Source organism: Mobula birostris, chromosome 5, assembly GCF_030028105.1.
Source record: "Mobula birostris isolate sMobBir1 chromosome 5, sMobBir1.hap1, whole genome shotgun sequence".
NCBI classification, from domain to species: domain Eukaryota; kingdom Metazoa; phylum Chordata; class Chondrichthyes; order Myliobatiformes; family Myliobatidae; genus Mobula; species Mobula birostris.
The window spans coordinates 207974187-207992617 of NC_092374.1; the positions used below are offsets into that span (position 1 = coordinate 207974187).

The 18431-nt window shown below is 43.7% G+C and overlaps 1 protein-coding gene across 2 annotated transcripts in view; it reads right to left on the reverse strand.

The window, feature by feature from the left end:
- The window catches only part of daxx (death-domain associated protein), a 50055-nt gene that overhangs the window by 14697 nt on the left and 16927 nt on the right, over positions 1-18431 (reverse strand). The window contains exon 5 of one of the 2 annotated variants that reach the window (XM_072259428.1): positions 9043-9208. In XM_072259428.1, the coding sequence (XP_072115529.1) occupies positions 9043-9208 (166 nt within the window). Of the gene's footprint in view, positions 1-9027; positions 9209-18431 lie in introns of both variants that reach the window. The other variant, XM_072259427.1, reaches the window with a different exon arrangement.

The window sequence follows — 18431 nt, forward strand, 5'->3', positions numbered from 1 at the left end:
TAAAGAGGGGTAACTTTGAAGGTATGAGAAGTGAATTAGCTAAGATAGACTGGCAAATGACACTTAAAGGATTGACGGTGGATATGCAATGGCAAGCATTTAAAGGTTGCATGGATGAACTACAATTGTTCATCCCAGTTTGGCAAAAGAATAAATCAGGAAGGTAGGGCACCCGTGGCTGACAAGAAAAATTAGGGATAGTATCAATTCCAAAGAAGAAGCATACAAATTAGCCAGAGAAAGTGGCTCACCTGAGGACTGGGAGAAATTCAGAGTTCAGCAGAGGAGGACAAAGGGCTTAATTAGGAAGGGGAAAAAAAGATTATGAGGGAAAACTGGCAGGGAACATAAAAACGGACTGTAAAAGCTTTTATAGATATGTAAAAAGGAAAAGACTGGTAAAGACAAATGTAGGTCCCCTGCAGACAGAAACAGGTGAATTGATTATGGGGAGCAAGGACATGACAGACCAATTGAATAATTACTTTGGTTCTGTCTTCAATAAGGAGGACATAAATAATCTTCCAGAAATAGTAGGGGACAGAGGGTCCAGTGAGATGGAGGAACTGAGCGAAATACATGTTAGTAGGGAAGTGGTGTTAGGTAAATTGAAGGGATTAAAGGCAGATAAATCCCCAGGGCCAGATGGTCTGCATCCCAGGGTGCTTAAGGAAGTAGCCCAAGAAATAGTGGATGCATTAGTGATAATTTTTCAAAACTCGTTAAGATTCTGGACTAGTTCCTGAGGACTGGAGGGTGGCTAATGTAACTCCACTTTTTAAAAAAGGAGGGAGAGAGAAACCGGGGAATTATAGACCGGTTAGCCTAACGTCGGTGGTGGGGAAACTGCTGGAGTCAGTTATCAAGGATGTGATAACAGCACATTTGGAAAGCGGTGAAATCATCGGACAAAGTCAGCATGGATTTGTGAAAGGAAAATCATGTCTGACGAATCTCAGAATTTTTTGAGGATGTAACTAGTAGAGTGGATAGGGGAGAACCAGTGGATGTGGTATATTTGGATTTTCAGAAGGCTTTTGACAAGGTCCCACACAGGAGATTAGTGTGCAAACTTAAAGCACACGGTATTGGGGTAAGGTATTGGTGTGGGTGGAGCGTTGGTTAGCAGACAGGAAGCAAAGAGTGGGAATAAACGGGACCTTTTCAGAATGGCAGGCGGTGACCAGTGGGGTACCACAAGGCTCAGTGCTGGGACCCCAGTTGTTTACAATATATATTAATGACTTGGATGAGGGAATTAAATGCAGCATCTCCAAGTTTGCAGATGACACGAAGCTGGGTGGCAGTGTTAGCTGTGAGGAGGATGCTAAGAGGATGCAGGGTGACTTGGATAGGTTGGGTGAGTGGGCAAATTCATGGCAGATGCAATTTAATGTGGATAAATGTGAAGTTATCCACTTTGGTGGCAAAAACAGGAAAACAGATTATTATCTGAATGGTGGCCGATTAGGAAAAGGGGAGGTGCAACGAGACCTGGGTGTCATTATGCACCAGTCATTGAAAGTGGGCATGCAGGTACAGCAGGTGGTGAAAAAGGCGAACGGTATGCTGGCATTTATAGCGAGAGGATTCGAGTACAGGAGCAGGGAGGTACTACTGCAGTTGTACAAGGCCTTGGTGAGACCACACCTGGAGTATTGTGTGCAGTTTTGGTCCCCTAATCTGAGGAAAGACATCCTTGCCATAGAGGGAGTACAAAGAAGGTTCACCAGATTGATTCCTGGGATAGCAGGACTTTCATATGAAGAAAGACTGGATGAGCTGGGCTTGTACTCGTTGGAATTTAGAAGATTGAGGGGGGATCTGATTGAAACGTATAAGATCCTAAAGGGATTGGACAGGCTAGATGCAGGAAGATTGTTCCCGATGTTCGGGAAGTCCAGAACGAGGGGTCACAGTTTGAGGATACAGGGGAAGCCTTTTAGGACCGAGATTAGGAAAAACTTCTTCACACAGAGAGTGGTGAATCTGTGGAATTCTCTGCCACAGGAAACAGTTGAGGCCAGTTCATTGGCTATATTTAAGAGGGAGTTAGATATGGCCCTTGTGGCTACGGGGGTCAGGGGGTATGGAGGGAAGGCTGGGGGGCGGGGTCCTGAGTTGGGTGATCAGCCATGATCATAATAAATGGCGGTGCAGGCTCGAAGGGCCGAATGGCCTACTCCTGCACCTATTTTCTATGTTTCTATTACATCCTTTCTTTTAGGCTCCAGTCTTTTGAAATGAATACTAACATCACATTTGCCTTCCTCTCCACCGACTGAACCTGCAAATTAACCTTTCGGGAACCCTGCATGAGGACCAAGCCCCTTTGTACCCCAGTTTTTTGCATTTTCTCTCCATTTAGAAAACAGTCTACCCTTTCATTTCTTCTACCAAAGCACATGACCATACACTTCCCAACACTGTATTCCATCTACCACTTCTTTGCCCATTTTCCCAATCTGTGTAAGTCCTTCTGCAGCCACTATACTTCCTCAAAACTACCTGCCCCGCCAACTATCTTCATATCGTATGCAAACTTTACAACAAAGCCAGCAATTCTGCCATCTCACATAATGTAAAAAGAATCAGTCCCTACACAGGCTCCTGTAGAATACCAAACCAATAGTCACCGCAGCCAACCGGAAAAGGTGCCCTTTATTCCCACTCTTTGCCTCCTGACAACCAGACACTGCTTTTTCCACGCTAGCATCTTTCCTGTAATACCACAGGCTCTTACTTGTTAAGCAGCCTCAAATGTGGCACCTTGTCAAAGGCCTTCTGAAAACGCAAGTATATAACATCCACCAAATCTCCTTTGTCTATTCTAGGTGTTATTTTTCCAAAGAATCCCAACAGATTTGTCAGGCAAGATTTTCCCTTCACAAAACTATGCTGACTATGGCTTATTTTATCCTGTGCCTCCAAGTACCCCAAATCACCATCCTTAACAATCAACTCTAACATCTTCTCAACCACTGAGGTTAGACCAATTGGTCTGTAGTTTCCTTTCTTCTACCTCTCTCCCTTCCTGAAGATCAGAGTGACATATGTAATTTTCCAGTTTTCCAGAATCTAGTGATTCTTGAAAGATCATTACTAATACCTTCACTATTTCTTCATCCAACTCTTTGACAATCCTGGGGTGTACACAATCTGGACCAGGTGACTTATCTACTTTCAGACCGTTCAGTTTCCCAAGAACCTTCTCTCTAGTAATGGCAACTTCACACCTTATGCACCGACACTCTAGAACTTCAGCCAGACTCATGCAAAATATTTATTCTGTTCGTCCGCCATTCCACCCCCCCCCCCATTACTACCTTTCCAGCATCGTGTTCCAGTGGTCCAATATCCACTCTTGCTTCTCTTTTACACTTCACGTATCTGAAGGAACTTTTTGTATCATCTTTAAATGTACTGGCAAGCTTACTTTTGTATTCCACCTCTTTCTTCTTAATGACTTTCTTTAGATGCCTACTGTTGGTTTTTAAAAGCTTCCCAATTCTCTAGTGTCCCACTAACTTTTGCTTTATTATATGCCCTCTCTTTGGGTTTAATGTTGGCGTTGACTTCTCATCAGCCACAGTTGTGACTGCTTGCCTTCGGAATATATTTCTCTTTGGGATGTATATATCCTGTACATTCTGGCCAACATGTCTCTCATGGCCCTGTAATTCCCTATACTCCACTGTAATACAGATACAAAATACAGCATGCAAAAGTTTGGGCACCACTGGTCAAAACTTCTGTTACTGTGAATAGTTGAGTAGAAGATGAATTGATCTCCAAAAGTCAAAAGTTAAAGTTGAAACATTCTTTTCAACATTTTAGGCAAGATTAGTGTTTATTATTTTTGATTTGTACAATTTTAGAGTGAAAAAAAGGAAAGGAGCACCCCAAGAGATTTGAGTTCTCAGATAACTTTTACCAAGGTCACAGACCTTAATTAGTTTGTTAGGGCTATGGCTTGTTCACAGTCATCGTTAGGAAAGGCCAGGTGATGCAAATTTCAAAGCTTTATAAATATCCTGCTTCCTCTAACCTTGTCCCAACATTCAGCTGCCATAGGCTCCTCTAAGCAGATGCCTAGCACTCTGAAAATTAAAATAAACGATGCCCACAAAGCAGGAGAAAAGGCTATAAGAAGATAGCAAAGCGTTTTCAGGTAGCCATTTCTTCAGTTAGTAATGTAATTAAGAAATGGCAGTTAACAGGAACGGTGGAGGTCAAGCTGAAGTCTGGAAGACCAAGAAAACTTTCCGAGAGAACCGCTCATAGGATTGCTAAAAAGGCAAATCAAAACCCCCGTTTGACTGCAAAAGACCTTCAGAAGATTTAGCAGACTCTGGAGGGGTGGTGCACTGTTCTACTGTGCAGTGACACTTGCACAAGTATGACCTTCATGGAAGAGTCATCAGAAAACCTTTCCTGCATCCTCACCACAAAATTCAGCGTCAGAAGTGTGCAAAGGAGCATCTAAGCAAGCCTGATGCATTTTGGAAACAAGTCCTGTGGACTGGTGAAGTTAAAATAGAACTTTTTGGCCGCAATGAGCAAAGGTATGTTTGAAGAAAAAAGGGTGCAGAATTTCATGAAAAGAACACCTCTCCAACTGTTAAGCATGGGGGTGGGTCGATCATGCTTTGGGCTTGTGTTGCAGCCAGTGGCACAGGAAACATTTCACTGTTAGACGGAAGAATTAATTCAATTAAATACCAGCAAATTTTGGAAGCAAACATCACACCATCTGTAAAAAAGCTGAAGATGAAAAGAGGATAGCTTCTACAACAGGATAATGATCCTAAACACCCCTCAAAATCCACAATGGACTACCTCAAGAGGCACAAGCTGAAGGTTTTGCCATGGCCCTCACAGTTCCCCGACCTAAACATCATCGAAAATCTGTGGATAGACCTCAAAAGAGCAGTGTATGCAAGACGGCCCAAGAATCTCACAGAACTGGAAGCCTCTTGCAAGGAAGAACGGGCGAAAATCCCCCAAACAAGAATTGAAAGACTCTTAGCTGGCTACAAAAAGCATTTACAAGCTGTGATACTTGCCAAAGGGGGTGTTACTAAGGGTGCCCAAACTTTTGCTTTGGGCCCTTTTCCTTTTTTGTTATTTTGAAACTGTAAAAGACGGAAATAAAAAAGTAATCTTGCTTAAAATATTAAGGAAATGTGTCATCTTTAACTTTATGCCTTTTGGAAATCAGTTCATCTTTTACTCGCTTAGCTACTCACAGTAACAGAAATTTTGATCGGGGTGCTCAAACTTTTGCATAGAAACATAGAAAACCTACAGCACAATACAGACCCTTTGGCCAACAAAGTTGTGCCGAACACGTCCCAACCGTAGAATTTATTAGGCTTACCCATAACCCTCTATTTTTCTAAGCTCCATGTACCTATCCAAAAGTCTCTTATAAGACCCTATTGTATCTGCATCCACCACCATTGCTGGCAGCCCATTCCACGCACTCACCACTCTCTGATTAAAAAACTTACCTCTAACATCTCCTCTGACTTTAAATGTAACTTTGAAACCTGATAGAAGTGTATAAGATGATGAGGGGCATTGATTGTGTGGATAGCCAGAGGCTTTTGCCCAGGGCTGAAATGGCTAATACGAGGGTGCTTGGAAATAGGTACCGAGGGGAATTTTTCACACAGAGAGTGGTGGGTGTGTGAAAAGCACTGCTGGCGGTGGTGGTGGAAACGTATACAATAGGGTCTTTTAAGAGTCTCTTAGATAGGTACATGGAACTTAGAAAAATAGAGAACTATGAACGAGGTAAACTTTAGGCAGTTTCCAGAGTAGTTGACATGGTCGGCAGAACGGTAGGACGAAGGGCCTGTAAATGTGCTGTAAATTTCTATGTTCTATCACTGGCCAGCAACACTAACAATATGGAATTCCTTGACTTTACACATTGAAATCATGAATAGAAACATAGAAATATAGAAACTACAGCACAATACAGGCCCTTTAGCTCACAATGCTGTGTCGAACATGTCCTTACTTTAGAAATTACCTAGGGCTACCCATAGCCCTTTATTTTTCTAAGCTCCATGTACCTAAGCATGAGTCTCTTAAAAGGCCATATTGCATCCTCCTCCACCACTGTCATCGGCAGCCCATTCCACGCACTCACCACTCTATGCCTAAAAAACTTACCCCTGATCTCTCCTCTGTACCTACTTCCAAGCACGAGTGTCCTCTCATGCTAGCCATTTCAGTCCTGGGAGCCCTCTGACTATCTCCACGAACAATACCTCTCATCATTTTATACACCTCTGTCAGGTCACCTCTCATCCTCTGTTGCTCCAAGGAGAAAAAGCCAAATTGACTCAACCTATTCTCATAAGGCACGCTCCCCAATCCAGGCAATATCATTGTAACTTTCCTCCGCACTCTATCTCTATAGCATCTGTATCCTTCCCGTAGTGAGGTGACCAGAACTGAGCACAGTACTCCAAGTGACCAGGGTCCAATATAGCTGTAACATCATGAGGAAATCTGCAGATGCTGGAATTTCAAGCAACACACATCAAAGTTGCTGGTGAACGCAGCAGGCCAGGCAGCATCTCTAGGAAGACGCACAGTGACGTTTTGGGCCGAGACCCTTTGTCAGGACTAACTGAAGGAAGAGTGAGTAAGAGATTTGAAAGTGGGAGGGGAAGGGGAGATCCAAAATGATAGGAGAAGACAGGAGGGGGAGGGATGGAGCCAAGAGCTGGACAGGTGATTGGCAAAAGGGATATGAGAGGATCATGGGACAGGAGGCCCAGGGAGAAGGAAAAGGGGGAGGAGGGAAGCCCAGAGGATGGGCAAGGGGTATAGTCAGAGGGACAGAGAGAGAAAAAGAATGTGTGTATATAAATAAATAAATAATGGATGGGGTACAAGGTACTTCACACTTCTCTGGGTTGAATAAGTGTAAGTATACAACATGCCACTGTATATCCGACTTTAGCTTGTCCTTCTCAAACTTCAGGGTAATTTCTGTCATATTATAATCACTTGCCCCAAGGGTTCTTTTACCTTCAGCTCTCTCGTCAACTCTGGTTCATTACACAACACCCCACCCAATCCAGAGTAGCTGATCCCCTAGTGGGCTCAACTACGAGCTGCTCTAAGGCCATCTTGCAGGCATTCTAGAAATTTCCCATCTTGGGACCCAGCACCAACATGATTTTCCCAATCTACCTGCATACTGAAAACCCCCATGACCACTGTAACATTGCCCTTTTGGCATGCATTTTCTATCTCCCATTGTAATTTGTAGGTCATACCCTTACTACTGTTTGGGGGTCTGTATATAACTCCCACCACAGACTTTTTATCCTTGCCGTTCCTTAGCTCTATCACAATAAATCACCACCTTCCAATCCTGTATCATTTTTGTGAACCCCCTTTGAACCCCCGCTAGTGTCAGCACCATTTTTGTGAACCTCCTTTGAACCCTCGCCAGTGTCAGCACTTCCTTTCTAAGATCAGGGGCCCAAAACTGCTCAAATACTCACTATCAGTGCTTTATAAAGCCTCAACATTACACCCTCGTTTTCACCTTGGGGCCTTAACTATACTGATCTGGACGAAGATGAATGCACTGCGATCTGTTTTGCTAACGTGGGGAGTAACAAACTGGAAGGTGACACAAACCAGTGTTGAAAAGTTTTCATAGCTGGGAGAGTGGGCAGGAAGTTGGCAGCCGGAGTTTAGTGTGTGAGGTTTCTCATTTTGAAAGGAAACAGCAGCAGGTGAATGGAGATTTGGCAATCCTAATGCAGTAACCAAGTAGGTACAGACCATAATCACAGTTAAACAGCAAATCATTCCGACCAGAGACCACCTCAACCGTCCTACAATAAAAAGCTCAACCCCTCGCCCTCCACCACGGTCAGCCCCAATTTAAAGCTCAGTCCCTCGCAGCCCGCCACAAAATACAGCATAAGACCACAAGACACAGGAGCTAAATTAAGCTATTCAGCCCATCGACTCTGTTCCGCCATTCCATCATGGCTGATCCCACTCAACCCCATACACCTGCCTTCTCACCATATCCTTTGATGCCCTGATTGGTATAAAAATGATCAACTTTTGCCTTAACTATACCCACGGTTTGGCCTCCACCGCAATCTGTGGCAGAGCATTCCAAAGATATACTACTCTCCGGCTAAAAAAATTCCTCCTTACCCGTTCTTAAAAAAACCTTCAAATTTGAGGTTGTGCCCTCCAGTTCTGGATATCCCCACCATAGGAAACAACTTCTCCACATTCACCCCATTCAGTCCTTTCAACATCTAGTTGGTTTCAATGAGATTTCCCCCAAATTCTTCTACCAGTGAGTACAGGTCCAAAGCTGCCAGACACTCCTATGTTAACCCCTTCATTCCCGGAATCATCCTCGTGAATAACCTCTCAGCTCTCGCCAATGACAACATATCCTTTCTGAGATAAATTGACGTAAATTGACCTTCTGGGAGTCTTGCACGAGGACTCCCAAGTCCCTCTGCACCTCTGATGTTTGAACCTTCTCCCCAATTAGATATCCCGCTTGGTGGCGCAATAATATCAGCGCCGGACTCCGGAGTGAAGGTTCCCGAGTTCCAATCCAAGTCGGGTTGAGCGTCAAGCTAGCAACTCGGCCTCGTAAAAACAAGAATAGCTTGCTACGGACACGCCATCATGACGGTGCCCTGGTAACTCCACGGCCGAGTTAAGGGCTATTCTTCTTCTTCTTCCCATTTAGATAAGTCTGCACAATTGTTCCTTTTACCAAAATGTATTATCATACATTTCCCAACACCGTTTTCCATCTGCTACTTTTTTGTCCACTCTAGCAGGAATTACTCAGCACTGGTACTTGCAGGAATCTGCTTGAGTACTCAGCACCAGTGAACACTGATCCTGTGTCTGACGCTGCCCGACTGACTGAATAACCGCAGCACTGCTTCTCAGAACACTCAGCACCAGCAACGAGGAGAAAGGATGGCAAACTGAATGAGGTTACTTTACCCTTTTATGCCTTACAGGACTGGGCTGGGAGCTGGTGACCACGCTGACAAGAGGGGAATCGGCCTGGGTGGAATCGACGGTAGGAAGTGGGCTCTTCGCTCCGACAGAGGACGGTGCATTGTCCGTCAGCAGTTCCTCCGCCCCTTCATCAGACTCCATCACCTCAATCACCTCCACAATGCTGTTTTCAAGTAGACAAAAGCAGAAAAATTAGAACAACCTTGTCAGCAGATGATCAAAGATCACTGTGAATGATGATAACTTGCAGCAGTCTGACCAGCCTTTCACAAATACGAGAAACTCTGCTGATGCTGGAAATCCAGAGTAACCCACACAAAATGCTGGAAGAACTCAGCAGGTCAGGGAACATCTATGGAGAGGAATAAACTGTTGGTGTTTCAGACCAAGACCCTTCTTTAGGAGAGGAAGGGGGAAGGTGCCAGTATAAAAAGACGGGGGGAGGGGGTGGTGAGACGAGAAGGAGGATAGCTAGGTGATGGGTGATGCGAGGAGGGAGTGCAATAAAGGGCTGGAGAGGAAGGAATCTGATAGGAGAGGCGTGTGGATCATGGGAGAAGGGGATGGGGGCAGGGAAATAGAAAAAGAGAGGAAGGGGAAGAGAATTTTTTTTACTGGAAGTAGAAATCGACATTCATGCCACCAGGTTAGAGGCTACTCAGACAAAACACGAAGTATTACTCCACCACCCTGGTGGTGTTTCATTGTGGCACAAGAGGAGGCTGTGAACCAACATGGGAATCAGAATTCAGGCATCTGGCCACCAGGAAGTCCTGCTTTTGGCAGATGGAGCGGAGGTGCACGACGAAGCAGTCCAACTCAGCCAGGTAGAGGAGGCCACATCCGGAGCATGGGATCTCTGCAGATGTGCAGGTAGAGTTGCACACCTGGAGGGACTGTTTGGGCCCTGAATGAAGGTGAAGGAGGAGGTGAATGGGCAGGTGTAGCCCTTGGGCCATTTGCAGGGATTAGTGATGGAAGGGAGACTACTGGACAGCGATGAATACATAAGGTAATCATGGGGGCAGTGATCTCTGTGGAAAGCAGGGGATTGGGGGATGTTTGGCGGAAGGATCACATTGGAGAGAAGAATGGGGGGGGGTGCAATCTCATTGAAACCTAACGAATATTGAAAGGCTATGTGGACAGGATGTTTCCTATAGTGGGGAGCCTAAAATTAGAGGGCACAGCCTCATTTAGAACAGAGATGAGGAGAGATTTTAGGGGGGGGGGGGGGAAAAAGAGGTCACCAGTGACAAATCCAGACATTGAAAGGTTTGAGAGGAGGTGATTTCACTCAGGTCCACTACCCGACTAGAAATGGCACAGGCCGCTACAGCGAGAAAGAAAATTGACCAGCGACCAATTGGGTCTGGGATTGATTAGCAAGAGCCAATCGATGGAATGCAGGGGCAAGCACTGCAGTTATCGTTTCTGTGGACACCTTGAGGCTTCAGTCAGAGAAAATAAAGGAAAGAAAAGCTCTAGGTTTTCTTTACCCTTCACTTCTTTATATCTGCTCAGCTAGCACAATAGAATGTGTATTTTGCATCAGCCTTCACAGTGGAAGACATCTGCAGTATACCAGACATTCAAGAGTGTCAGGGAAGTGAAGTTTGTATAGTGAAAATTACGACTGAGAAGGTGCTCAGGAAGCTTAATGGTCTGAGGGTGGAAAAATCTCCTGGACCTGATGAAATGCACCCTTGGGTTCTGAAAGAAGTAGCTGGAGAGATTGTGGAGGCATTAACGATGATCTTTCAAGAATTGACAGATACTAGCATTGTACCAGATGACTGGAAGATTGCAATTGCTACTCCACTATTTAAGGATGGGAGGCAGCAGAAAGGAAACTATAGATTTGTTAGCCTGACATTAGTGGTTGGGAGTTTGTTGGAATCGATTGTTAGGGATGAGATTACAGAGTACCTGGAGGCACATGACAAGATAGGCCAAAGCCAGCATGGTTTCCTGAAAGGAAAATCCTGCCTGACTAACCTACTGCAATTCTTTGAGGGAATTACAAGCAGGGTAGACAAAGGAGATGCAGTAGATGAGGTATACTTGGATTTTCAGAAGGCCTTTGACAAGGTGCCACATATGAGGTTGCTAAGCAAGATAAGAGCACGTGGAATTACAGGGAAGTTACTAGCATGGGTGGAGCATTGGCTGGTCAGCAGAAAACAGAGAGTGGGAATAAAGGGATCCTATTCTGGTCGGCTGCTGGTAACCAGTGGAGTTCCACAGGGGTCGATGTTGGAACTGCTGTTTTTTACAATGTATGTCAATGATTTGGACTATGGGATTAATGGATTTGTGGCTAAATTTGCCGATGATACAAAGATAGGTGGAGGAGCGGGTAGTGTTGAGGAAACAGAGATCCTGCAGAGACTTAGATAGTTTAGGGCAGTGGTCCTCAACCACCAGGCCGCAAGCATGTGCTACCAGGCCACGAGGAACCGATATGAGTCAGCTGCACCTTTCCACATTCCCTGTCACGCCCACTGTTGAACTTGAATGTGAGGTCTGCAAAAATATTGTCGATATTAAACCAGTCCGCAGTGCACAAAAGGTCGGGGACCCTTTGTTTAGGGGAATGGGCAAAGTAGTGGCAAATGAAATGCAATGTTGGAAAGTGTCTGGTCATGCACTCTGGTGGAAGAAATAAATGGGCAGACTATTATTTAGATGGGGGAAAATTCAAAATGCAGAGCTGCAAGGGGACTTGGGAGTCCTTGTGCAGGATACCCTAAAGGTTAACCTCCGGGTTGAGTCAGTTGTGAAGGCGGCGAATGCAATGTTGGCATTCATTTCTAGAGGTATAGAGTAGAGGAGCAGGGATGTGATGTTGAGGCTCTATAAGGCACTCGTGACACCACACTTGGAGTATTGTGAGAGTTTTGGGCTCCTTATTTTAGAAAGGATATACTGACATAGGAGAGGGTTCAGAGAAGATTCACAAGAATGATTCCAGGAATGAAAGGGTTACCATATGAGGAACATCTGGCAATTCTTGGATTGTATTCCTTGGAGTTCAGTAAAATGAGGGGGGACCTCACAGAAACTGTGCCTGTCTGTTAATGGAGCAACTGCAATTTTGTGCTGCTCTTGGTTTTGTTTCTCTCCCCCTAGTTTAAGCTTCAAATTTAAAGTTTTTAGTTGCTGATTCTTGATGGAGAACAATATATGAGGAGTTGGAACAACCTGTCTGAACCTAGTGATAAAGATAATGGGAAAGGAAAGATGCCAAAGGAAAGATCTGATGAAATGCCACCATGGGCTGAAGATATGGTGCAGACACTGAATTCAATTAAAGATCAGAATGGATCAATTAAAGATCAACTGGAAAAGAATAGTAATGAAATGAAGTCATTTCTGGGAAAACTTAAAAGACTTGGAAACTCAAGTTGTTACACACGAAGAATTGAAGTTAACTCAACATTTTCATATGATGTAATTTGACCTTTTCCAAACTTATTCTATTTATTTGTAATATTTGTTGAGAGGAACAGAGTCGTCGACACTAATGGTTCCTTTTTTTATGATGTTACATAACAGCCCATTTTTTTTAGTTCAGTTGATTAACACTGTTTAGGTTAGTTTGGTGGGGGAGGGTATATTTTTTATTTTCCTTTCCCTTTTTCATGATTTTTTTTAGATATTTTTCTTTGTTTCATATTGTTCATTGGCATCCTGGATGATTGGGAGTTTTCACATTTAAGTGCCAACTGGGCTCATATTTAACTATGTCAATTACAACAATGTATTCCCAATAACTTTGTATCAATACTATGCTAAGTTTATTAGTATGAAACTAAAAAAAAGATTGAAAAAGAAAAAGAAAGAAAAGAAGATAACTAAGCAAAAATTGTCTGAAGTTACAACTCGTTTGGAAAGATACCAAAATAAGATTATAGACCTGGAAACTAGGCCTCGCCGGAGACAGATACGAATTGTTGGACTCCAAGGAGGAGTTGAAGATGGAGATTTAACTGCTTACTTTGGTAAGCTTTTTCATTCTTTATTTCCTACTATATTATCAAAGCCACCTACTATAGAAAGAGCGCACAGAGCTTTTACGTTGAAATTTAAAGATCCAAATAGACCAAAGTCTGTTTTCATCATTTTAAAATTAAAGATCAAATAATGCAAGAAAACACAGTTTTTAGATTTATGGAATCCGAGCTCCCTTTTTATGATGATTATCCGAGGGAGGTAATGGAACGAAGATCAAGATATGCTCTGGTAATGAAACAAGGCATATGATAAGGAACTGTTTCCTCCTTTGCGTTACCCATAAGAATTAAAGTTTTTCCTTCCAACTCTCCTCCTCGTACATTTTTTGATCCAAAAGCAGCATTGGAGTTCGTTCAAACTATACCTGCCGCCGTTACCGAATGAACTGACTGAAATTGGTTATTTGGATATTTTTGACATTTCGGAAAGACGATTTATGAAGGTTACTTGAATATTTTATTGAGAGACTAATAAAAGAAGATAAGGAGAGTCTTTCATTATTGCATATTATTGTTTTTTTTTGAAAGAAGATTTATGGTTCAAGTTTAAATGGTTACTCAGACATTCGACTGAGAGAAAGAAAATAAAGGGACTTGTCCCTTTAACCTAATATTTGGTTTGATGTCTTTTATTTCCTTCTTAATTAATTAGTAGTTTTTCCGACTAACAGGGCTTTTTTTAAAAATATATTTAGGAGAGGGTTTAATTACTTATGTTATTATTAATTGGTATTTTTGGAAATTTAGTGTGGTTTAGCATGTTATTAATTTTTTCTACCCAAGATTACTACCCGGAGACCCTGCTTTTCAGCTTCCTACCCAACTCCCTGAATTCTCTCTTCAGGACCTCCTCCCTTTTTCTTAAGGGATGTGGGAAAGCAGGGAGACCTCCAGTGTCCCTGACAACTACAACTGCCAGAAAGTATCCAGCTGCAGCTTCTAACAATCCATGTTAAGGAGCTGGAATTGGAATTGGATTGGGTGTGGTGCAATGAACCAGAATCGATCAGGGAGCTTAGGGTAAAAGAACCCTTAGGAAGGAGCAAGTCATTATTGTATGATCAAATTCGCCCTACAAGTTGAGAAGGTGAAGATGTATCAATATTACAGTGGAGTAAAGGGAATTACAGAGACATGAAAGAGGAGCTGGCCAAAATCAATCGATTGATTGGCAGAACAATTGCAGAACAGAGGTCGCTAGAATTTCTGGAAGCAAACCAGAAGGCACAGAATATACACATCCTAAAGGAAAGATGACACAAATTTGGTAATAAAAGAAGTCAAAGACAACATAAAAACCAAAGAGAAGGCATACAATAGAACAAAAATTAATGGGAAGATAGAGGATTGGGAAGCTTTTAAAACCAACAGAAGACAACTCAAAGAGTTGTTAAGGTCATCATCATAGCTTGTCACACCAAGACAGCCAGCCACTCTAGTGTTGCTTGGTTGACGCTGAGCAGGTGAGTGTCAGCTAAATCAGGTGAGAGTGGGCAGTTGCACAGAACGCGTTCAATGTTCTGCACCCTTTCACCACACTCACAGGATTCGCTGGTCTTTAAACCCCACTTCACCATATTGTCTCCCGTCCTACAAACTCCCGCTCTCGCTCTGTTGAGAGTGCACCACTTCTGTCTGTCAAGCAGTGCCCCGTCTGGTAACATTCCTGTGGGGTCTTGCACTGTATTGTCTGGTGGGGTTCTGGCCTCTGTTTGTTGCCGGAGGTCAATCCTGTATGTCTGGGGGGATGTTCTGTGTGGTCGTTCCTCCACTGTAGCAAAGTTTTTCCTCGATTTTAGGCGGTTGGAAACTGGCACTTGATGATGTAGTCAGTGCCGTGGATCCAAGTTCTGTTTACCTTTTTCAATTTTTGTTGTAGTGTGTCTTCGGATCTCTGGGGGAGCAATACCTGCAAGTCTGTAAATGATGTTAGTGGGTGTGGAGTGCAGTGTGCCCGTGATTATTCAGCAGGCTTCATTAAGCAACGTGTCTATTTTCTTTGCATGGGCTGATCTGCCCCGCACAGGTACACAGTATTCTGCAGGTGTAGAGCAGAGTGCTAGGGCAGTTGATCTAAGTGTGTGAGCATTAGCTCCCCATTTCATGCCTGCAAGAGAGAACTGCGAGAGCCAACTTTTCCTCAGAGCTTTTGGATGTGGGTGGCAAAGGAGAGCGTCCTGTCCAGTGACATGCCCAGGTAAACTGGAGTTGGATGGTGTTCGAGCTCCTTCCCACACCAGAAGATCTTGAGTTTCCGAGCTGCTTCTCAATTCCTCAGGTGGAATGCACACACTTGAGTTTTTTGATACATTTGGGTTCAGAGACCATTTTTCATAATACTGCTTCATTGCTTCAGGACTGCTGTCAGTCGTACTTCAACTCCTTGGAAGGAGTTAACTTGTGTTGCTATGCATAGGTCGTCTGCATAGATAAACCTGCATGTGTTAGGAAAGGTTGGTTGGTCGTTTGTGTAGACATTAAATAGCAGAGGTGCCAGGACTGATCCCTGTGGTAGTCCGTTTTGTGGACGCCACCTACTCTTAATTCCATTCTTTTCTACATAAAATCTACGATTTTCTTGGAGGCTTCTTATTACTTTGACTGTGGTTTCGTTCTTTAACATCTTAGATAATTTCAGAAGAAGGCCTCTGTAATTCACAGTGTCGTATGCTGCTGTTAAGTCAACGAATACTGCCCCTGTAATTTGTCGCATTTCAAAGCCATCCTCAATATGCTGGGTTAAGTTCAGGACTTGACCACAGCAAGAGCAGCCTGGCCTGAACCCGGTTTGGTCAGGTGTTAGAAGATCTTCGACTAAGGGGGATATTCTTTTCAGTATGAGTCTCGTAGAGTTTATAGAGGGTGCAGAGCAAGGAAATCGGTCTGTAGTTTTTAGGAATGTTGAGGTCTTTATTGGTTTTTAGGAGAGCAACAACTTTGGCTCTTCTCCACTTTTTACGTATTTTTAATGATCTTAGGCAACAGTTAAAAAGGGACTATACCTCTTCCCAGCCTGCCACATGCAAAAATGCCATTCCCTATTCCCAGTTCCTCTGTCTCCACCGCATCTGCTCCCAGGTTGAGGCTTTCCATTCCAGGACATCTCAAATGTCCTCTTTCTTTAAGGATTGTGGTTTCCCTTCTGCCAACATCAATGATGCCCTCACCCGCATCTCCTCCATTTCCCGCACTTCGGCCCTCACCCCATCCTCCCGTCACCACAACAGGGACAGAGTTCCCCTTGTCCTCACCTACCACCCCACCAGCCTCCGGATCCAGCACATTATCCTCTGCAACTTCCGCCACCTTCTTTATAGGGCCTCTGCTCCTTCCCTCTTCAGTCCTGACGAAGGGTTCAGGCCTGAAACGTTGACTGATCGTTTCCACTGATGCTGCCTGACCTGCTGAGTTCCTCCAGCGTGTTGTGAGTGTTGCTTTGACCCCAGCATCTGCAGAGTATTTTGTGTTTAGTTAAAAAGGGACAGAAGCCAGTGGAGTGCTTTAGGTCCAAGATGTTTAAGGAATTCATTAAGAATCCCATCTATGCCAGCAGCTTTATTGGATTTTAGCTATGATACTTCATCCTTTAATTCTTCTCGGGTGCGAGGTGAGAAGTTGTTATTCTCGTTTGAGAGAGCTGACTCCATTTCCTGATGTTGCTTTTCCTTTTGCCTCCGTTCCTTGTTATTTGGTCGACCATTTAGGATTAGTTGGTGGGCAACCTGATTGGGTGTTATGGCAGCAATTCTCTGTGGTGGTCTATTGTCTGAGCTCAGATTCCGAACAGCTGCCCATGCCTTCTTACTGTTCTTGGTCATGTCTGTGTTTTCTATCAGTTCCTGCCAACGCTACTGTCTCTGTTGGCTCAGTCGAGACAGAACTGATTCTCCCATTTCAATTGTGTCTTAACCAAATGGGTCTTGGTCACATAGGTTGACATACTCATCATAACTTTGCTTGATATCACTAGTCAATCCCTGAATATATTTGGTTCTGGAGCCTCTGGGCATGTTCTGCTGCATTACTTTCCAGATTAGTCAGACAAATTCATCATAATGATCAGGTTCCGGTGGTATGGTATCGATAAGTTGATCAAGGGATTCTGCAAAAGATGTCCAATTTGCTTTTCTAAGGTTAAATCTTGGTAGGTACTGTTACGTGTCCAGTTTTGTTTTCCTGGGAGTCCATAGTTTCGTTTACTGTGGGCGTCACATGTCCCCAGTTTCGTTTTACTGGGGGTCCACAGTTTCATTTCTGTGAGCGTTACCTTATGACATATGCTGACGGTATAAAAGAAGTGTGGACATTTTGCTGAAAGGGAGTTGAAGGAAAGAGAGAGAGTGAAGATTGCAGGCTTCGAGCGATCAGGGAACAGCTCACAATCGAGAAGGGTAAAGTCTAATGCTTACCCAAACCCAAAGGATTGGGTTAATCAGTGGCACACTGTTCATTGTGGGGATGTGTCTGTCCTTCGTATGATCCATGGGTGTGGATTTCGTGACAGTCACTTTGTGAAATCGCTCCTCGTGAACTTCAGAACAGTATTCCTTGGTTGGGATCTCCGGTAACCGTTTCTTTGTCCTCTAGCCGTGGAATCTTTGGACTTCGTCGTGACTGCCTCGTCGTTGCACTGTGAATCCACAAATCTCTCCTCTCACCTATTTCGTGAATTATTGGGACTCTCTGAACTGCCACTTTAAGACTGTGCTTGAGTAAGATTTGTTAAGAACAGGTTCTAAGTTTGACTGTAAGGGAGCTATAGACGCATAACACTGTTAACTTCTGTTTAAGTAGTTTATTTAATGTTCAAAATTTTTGAGTAGATGTAAATAAATAGTGATTTTTATATTAAAACCCGACTCAATTTGTTATCTCTTGCTGCTGGTACATTACGGAGTCCGAACAGTACTTTGATGGTACAGGTCTCAGAACTGGAAGGGATTCTACCTGGGCTGGACGGTGTTGGGATTTGGGTATATGTTGGAGGACTGTTCGTGTGAAGAGGTTGGAGCTTGCCGAGGTAACAAAGGCGAGGTCTGGGTTGTATTCTTTTTTCCATCTGGCACTTGTGAAGGTAGGGGTGCCCTTTGACTCGTATAGTAGCTCAAGGCTGTTGCTTAGAGCCCATGATACAACTTCTCCATTTGTGTCGTCATCTTTGTATCCCTAGTTGGTGCTATGGCTATTAAAGTCACCAATAATGAGGTACATTTTGTCCTGGCGATCTAGGTTAGATGGCCACATGAATAGTTCATTAGGGGGTCTGTAGACCAAGATGATATTTATGTGTTTTGTTTCAACTTTCAGAAGTTCCATTGAGCCAGCTTGGATGTTTGCTGTGCTCATTACTATAGATTTCCCTTTAACAAA